Source organism: Nicotiana sylvestris, chromosome 4 (assembly GCF_000393655.2).
Source record: "Nicotiana sylvestris chromosome 4, ASM39365v2, whole genome shotgun sequence".
In the NCBI taxonomy this organism is placed as follows: Eukaryota; Viridiplantae; Streptophyta; class Magnoliopsida; order Solanales; family Solanaceae; genus Nicotiana; species Nicotiana sylvestris.
The window spans coordinates 101946113-101953191 of NC_091060.1; the positions used below are offsets into that span (position 1 = coordinate 101946113).

Consider the following 7079-nt stretch of genomic DNA (forward strand, 5'->3'; position numbering starts at 1 on the left):
ACTTTCAACCTTGAGACTAAGTGTCTCAATTTATTTCGGAATCTCTGCGGACGCAAACCGACTACCCCGGCAAGTCAATAATAGCTATAAGAATAAAATGAGTAGTAAATAGGGTAACGGGGCTACAAATCGTAGAACAATCGGCCGGTTCGTTACATCCTCCCCTTCTTAAATAGACATCCGTCCTAAAACGGGTCTAGAAACATACTAGAGTCTCAAATAGTCATGGATATCTTCTCCGCATGTCCCGCTCGGTCTCCCAAGTAGCCTCCTCAACAGGCTGACCTCTACACTACACCTTCACTGAAGCTATGCTCTTTGATCTCAACTTTCCAACATGCCGATCCAAGATGGCCACCAGCTCCACATCATAAGTCAAATCATCATCCAACTGAACCGTGCTGAAATCCAAAACATGAGACGGATCACCGACATACTTCCGGAGCATAGAGGCATAAAATATTAGATGCACACTCGACAAACTAGGTGGAAAGACAAGCTTGTAAGCCACCTCTCCGATCCTTTGAAATACCTTAAACGACACAATATACTGAGGGCTCAACTTGCCCTTCTTCCCGAATCTCATAACACCCTTCATGGGTGAAACCATGAGTAATAACTTCTCCTCAACCATGAAAGCAACATCATGAACCTTCATATCGGTGTAACTCTTTTGTCTAGATGGCACCATGTGAAGCTGATCCTGAATTAATTTAACCGTGTCTAAAGAATCCTGAACAAAGTCAGTACCTAATAGCCTAGCCTCACTTGGCTCTAACCAACCCACCGAAGATCGACGCCATCTCCCATACAAAGCCTCACACGAAGCCATTTGAATGCATGACTAGTAGTTGTTATTTTAGGCAAACTCCATGAGTGGCAGAAACTGATCCCATGAACCTTCAAAATCAAGCACGTAGCATATCCTCCAATATCTGAATAGTGCGCTCAGATTGTACACCCGTCTGAGGTTGAAATATTATACTCAACTCAACTTGGGTGACTATCTCTCGTTGTACTGCTTTCTAAAATTGCAATGTAAATTGTGTGTCCCAATCTGAAATGATGGACACTGGCACATCGTGAAGGCGAACAATCTTGCGGATGTTAATCTCAGCAAACCGCTTCAAAAAATAAGTAGTCCAAATTGGAATGAAGTGTGTGGACTTGATCAGCCGATCCACAACTACCCAAATAGCATCAAACTATCTCGATGTATGTGGGAGCCTAACTACGAAATCCAAGGTGATCCGCTCTTATTTCCACTCTGGAATCTCTAGCCTTTAAAGCAATCCACCCAGACTATGACGCTCATACTTTACCTGCTGATAGTTAAGGCACCAAACTATAAACCCCACTATACCCATCTTCATCCTCCTCCACCAATAGTATTACCTCAAGTCCTGGTACATCTTTGCGGCACCCGAATGAATGAAATACCGCGAACTCTGGGCCTCCTCAAGAATCGACTCGCGTAACCCATGTACATTGGGCACCCATATCCGACCTTGTATCCTTAACACCCCATCAGCCCCAATAGTAACATCTCTAGCATCAACGTGCTGAACCTTGTCCTTGAGGACAAGCAAATGAGGATCATCATACTGGCGCTCTCTGGTGCAATCATATAAGGAAGATCGATAAACCACACAACGCTCTCTGATGCAATCATATAAGGAAGATCAATAAACCACACAAGCTAGAACCCGACTGGCCTCCTAACATCTAATCTCACGAGCTCGTTGGCCAAGGCCAGAAAATCAACTGCAAGAGGTCTCTCACCAGCAGGAATGAATGCAAGGATACCCATACTCACCGCCTTCCTACTCAAGGCATCGGATACTACATTGGCCTCCCCGAGATGATACAGAATGGTGATATCGAAATCCTTTAGCAGCTCCAACCATCTCTGGTGTCTCAAATTTAGATCCTTTTGTTTGAACAAGTGCTGGAGACTCCGATGATCCGTAAATACATCATAAAACACACTGTATAGATAGTGCCCCTAAATCTTCAATGCGTTGATAATGGAAGACAACTCCAAATCATGAACAGAGTAGTTCTTCACATGGGGCTTCAACCGGCGTGAAGTATGCAATCACTTTATCCCCTGTTGATACCAATTTTCCCTCATAATTTTAATTATATATATATATATATATATATATATATATATATATATATATATATTCAAAATGGTACATATGCATTATCATTTAGCATATAAGCTTATACAAGCATTTTTCATAATTTTTCATAATTTTAAAAGGATTTAAATCGATTTATTTCTGCACATTATTATATAAATATTTAGTAATTATCCTTCAAATTATATTATGATGATTTAATCATCTAAACTTATCATTTACACCTACATGAATTTTTTAAATATTTTACTATATTTTTTATAATTATATTTGCATTTTAGGGCTAATTGCACATTTTTGCAATAATTGCCCATATTCATGTATAATTGCATTATTTATGCAAAAAATAACTTTTATTTTTTTATAATATTGAGTTATTATTTTCGATCATTTTAGTACACAGATAATATTTTGTTATTTACTAATTACTTTTATAGATTATTTATTTTTAAAATATTGGGTATTTTAAAAGTAGCCTAAAATTCTACCTATTTTCGGACCAAACAATGGCCCAAAATACCTAATACCTATCCCAATTACCTTTAGCCCAAGACCAAACGACCTGCCTAATACCCGATCGGTACCCATATATTTTAACCCGCCCCTGTGGACTTTTATTCTTTCTTGTATTTACGCTTAACTGGTAAGTTACTGGACCTCGTAGTTTCATTCTCATGTATCTGCGATTTGCACGTATTTTCATTTTTGGAGGTTTAGTTTAATGTGTTTTTCTAGGTTGTTCTTGTGTGCAATTCTGATTGCTTTACCTCAGTTTTCGGTCTCTTTGACCTTTGACTTCATTATGTTGGTAAATTGAAACATGCCTAAAACTAGTTTGAGTTAATTAGATTCTTAAGCTTATCTAGCCTATGTGTTGTAACTTACTGATGTTTAGGACATTTGCATATCTTTGTTGTTTAATTTGCTATCAATCATGTTACTTGAACATGCTTTACTTACATGATTTGTATCCCCTTTAATAGACTAGTTGATTGTGTTCAAAGCATGAATATATACATTAACTATATAGCATAAGTATGTTTCTTGTCCTATTCTGAATTTGATGTGATGATATCCTGCTTATGTAGCATGTTTGGTCATGTTCCTCATTAGCATGCTTCTAGCATGTCTTGACTTCCCCGTAGTTGTAATAATCTGTTATCCAGGTCAAGTCTATCCAGGACTTGCAACCTCCAAAGAGAAAGAAAGATGTGATGAGTTTTCTAGGGCATCTCAACTAAATCCGCCTCTTCATAGCAGAATCGACAGTGATCTTTAACACAATTTTAAAAATTTTGAAAAAGATGTTGCAACAAGTTAGACAGAAGAATGTCAAAAAGCATTTGACAAAATCAAGAAATACATGCCCACACCATCAGTCCTGGTCCCGCCGGAACCTGGAAGACCTTTGTTACTTTATTTGTCTGTATTAGATGGGGCTTTTGGTTGTTTCTTGGGACAACACGATAAGACGTGAAGAAAAGAGCAGGCCATATATTATCCAAGTAAGAAGTTCAAATCATATGAAGCGCGATATCTTTGTTGGAACGCACCTGCTGTGCCCTGACGTGGATAGCTCAGAAATTGAGGCACAACTTCTGTGCCTACATTACATATCTCATATCAAGGATGGATCCTCTGAAATACATTTTGCCAGAAGCCCATACCTACAGGAAACTTAGTAAAATGACAAATATTGTTGACTGAATTTGATATTGTCTATGTGACTCAGAAGGTGGTCAAGGGATAGGCATTAGCAGATCATATTGCACAAAATCCTGTAAGAGGAGAATACAAACCATAGAAAATGTATTTTACTGATGAAGAAGTATCTTTTGTAGGGGAATATATCACCAAAACTTATGACGGTTGGAGAATGATATTCGATCGGGCCGCGAACTTCAAAGGAGTGGGTATTAGAGTCATTTTGGTGTTAGAGACAGGCCAACATTATCTGGTATCCACGAAACTCAGATTTCTGTGCACCAACAATATGGCTCAATACGAGGCTTGCAGCTTGGAGCTCAATTTGGCCATTGACATGAATATCCAGGAATTGTTGGTAATTGGTGACTCAGACCTTTTGGTATATCAGGTTCTAGGAGAATGGGCTACAAAAAAAACCAAAATATTACCATATCCTTACCACATGCAAGAGTTGATGAAGAGGTTTACAAAGATAGAGTTCAAACATATTCGAGAATCCAGAATGAGTTCACAGATGCATTGGTCACTTTGTCCTCCATGATACAACACCCGGACAAGAATATCATTGACCCAGTTCTAGAAAGAATCCATAATCAGCCAGCTTATTGCGCTCATGTTGAAGAAGAAACGGATGGAAATCCGTGGTTCCATGATATCAACGAATACTTGGCAAAAGGAGAATACCCGGAGCATGCAAATCATACTAAAAATGCACACTCCGAAGATTATCCAACAATTTCTTCCAATGTGGAGGTATTCTATACAGAAGGACTCCAGACCTAAGATTAGTACGGTGTATTGATTCCAAAGAAGCTTCCAAGATGCTTGAAGAGTTACATACCGGAACCTGCGGACCACACATGAATGGTTTTGTTTTTGCCAAGAAGATATTGAGGACAGGATATTTTTGGATCACTATGGAAACATACTGCATCAGGTATGTCCAAAAGTGTCACCAGTGTCAAATACATACATATATAATACGGGTACCACCAAATGAACTCAATACAATAAGTGCACCTTAGCCTTTCACTGCTTGGGGAATGTATGTCAATGGTCCGATCGAGCCTGCCACTTCGAATGGGAACATGTTCATTCTAGTGGCCATCCACTTCACAAAATGGGTTGAAGCTGCATTTTACAAGGTTGTAACTAAGAAAGTCGTCACAGATATTTTTAGAGATCGTATTGTTTGCCGATTCGAGGTTCCAGAATCCATCATCATCGACAACGCCGCTAACCTCAACAGCGACTTAATGAAAGCTATGTGAGAAACTTTCAAAAGCAAGCATAAGAATACCACATCATACATGCCTTAAATGAATGGAGCTGTGGAGGCCGCAAATAAGAATATTAAGAAAAATTGAGAAAGATGGTAGAAAACCACAAGCAATGGCACGAGAAATTACTATTTGCCTTATTGGGGTACCGTACCACAGCCCACACATCAACTGGGGCAACTCCCTACTTACTAGTCTATAATACTAAAGTTGTCATTCCCGCCAAAGTTGAATATCCTTATTTGAGAATTATACAAGAAGCAGAACTCAGTGATGCAGCATGGATACGAAGTTGCTATGAACAATTGTATCTTATTGACGGGAAAAGAATGAACGTGGTATACCATGGTCAGCTTTATTAAAACAGAATGTCAAGAGCTTTCAACAAAAAGGTCAGACCTAGAAAGTTCACACTGGGTCAACTGGTGCTGAAGCGAATCTTTCCATATCAAGATGAAGCCTAAGGAAAATTTTCACCCAATTGGAAAGAGCCCTACATGGTTCACAGAGTGCTAACAGGAGGAGCACTTATACTTGTAGGAATGGACGGAGAATTTGGCCAAAGCCTATCAATTCAGACGTAGTCAAAAGATACTATGTTTAGATTATTTTCATTTATTCATTTGATATAACTGAACTACGGTTGACTAGATTCCCGTTTAAGAGGGGATACATAGGCAACCCAGTGGGTTTGGTCACATATTAATAAAATCTTTGTTTTCCCCATGGTCAGAAACTGGGGCAGAATTATGAGGAGGAGCCTTAAATTTCCGGAGCAAGTCCAGTTGATTTCGTCATATGAAGAACAGTCAAAGAATTGCTTTCAAACTGGGGCAGAATTTTGAGAAGGACCCTCAAAATTCTAAAGAAAAGAAGCCGCAATGTCTCTAAAGTGTCACAACCATTGATTCATCTAATTTACTTGATATTGTATACTGTTATGTTTTTAAATAACTACATTCATCAAATGCATGCATATCTTTCGAAAACTTTATTTCTATGACACCCAGATGTTCCCTAGGGTAACTCAAAGAGAATCTTAAGACAGGAAATACAGTCAAGACAAAAGGCGAAGGCACGGACCAACCTTCCCAGCAAAAACTCACGATTTTTCTTTGGATGCAGGAACAAGGAATAATCGCAAATACGTACACACATCAAAATGACAATACTGCCAAGCGCAAACATATCTCCAGCTAAGAAATACATTGCTATCACTCATTACCTTCTCTTTGCATGAGGCTAAGCATTACCTCCCTCATTGCATAAAGCTAAGCATTGCCTTTAACTGCATGAGACTAAACATTGTCTCCTATTTTGCTTGAGTCTAAGCCGTACCTCCTCAATTGCATAAGGCTAAGCATTGCCTTTTCCTGCACGAGACTAAGCATTGTCTCCTATTTTGCATGAGGCTAAGCCATGCCTCCTCAATTGCATAAGGCTAAGCATTGCCTTTCATTGCATGAGACTAAGCATTGTCTCCTATTTTGCGTGAGAATAAGCTTTGTCTCCTCAACCGCATAAGGCTAAGCACTGCCTTCCATTGCATGAGACTAAGCCATATCTCCTTTCCTTGCATAAGACTAAGTATTGTCTCCTCTTCTTGCATGAATAAGGCTAAGCATTGCCTCCCTAATTGCTTAAGGCTAAGCATTGCCTTTCCATGCATCGAGACTAAGCATTGTCTCCTCTTCTTGCATGAGGCAAATCATTGCATCCCTAATTGCATAAGGCTAATAATTGCCTTCAATTGCATGAGACTAAGCGTTGTCTCCTTTCCTTTCATGAGACTAAGCATTATCTCTCATTTTGCATAAGGCAGAGCCCTGCCTCCTCCATTGCACAAGGCTAAGCTCTGCCTTTCCTTGCATGAGACTGAGCACTCTCTCCTAATTCCATGAGACTAAGCACTATCTCACTTTCTTGCATGAGGCTAAGCCTGCCT

At 39.3% G+C, this 7079-nt stretch overlaps 1 protein-coding gene across 1 annotated transcript; it reads right to left on the reverse strand.

Annotated features, from left to right (window-relative positions):
- Positions 1-292: 292 nt before the first annotated feature.
- LOC138889913 (uncharacterized) lies at positions 293-832 on the reverse strand. Its single transcript, XM_070173257.1, has one exon. It carries the CDS (start codon positions 830-832, stop codon positions 293-295), a length of 540 nt encoding a protein of 179 aa, XP_070029358.1.
- Positions 833-7079: the final 6247 nt, after the last annotated feature.

What these genes read in the sequence shown, in the direction of transcription:
- LOC138889913 (XM_070173257.1), bottom strand. Translation starts at nt 832, where the DNA reads ATGGCTTCGTGTGAGGCTTTGTATGGGAGATGGCGTCGATCTTCGGTG.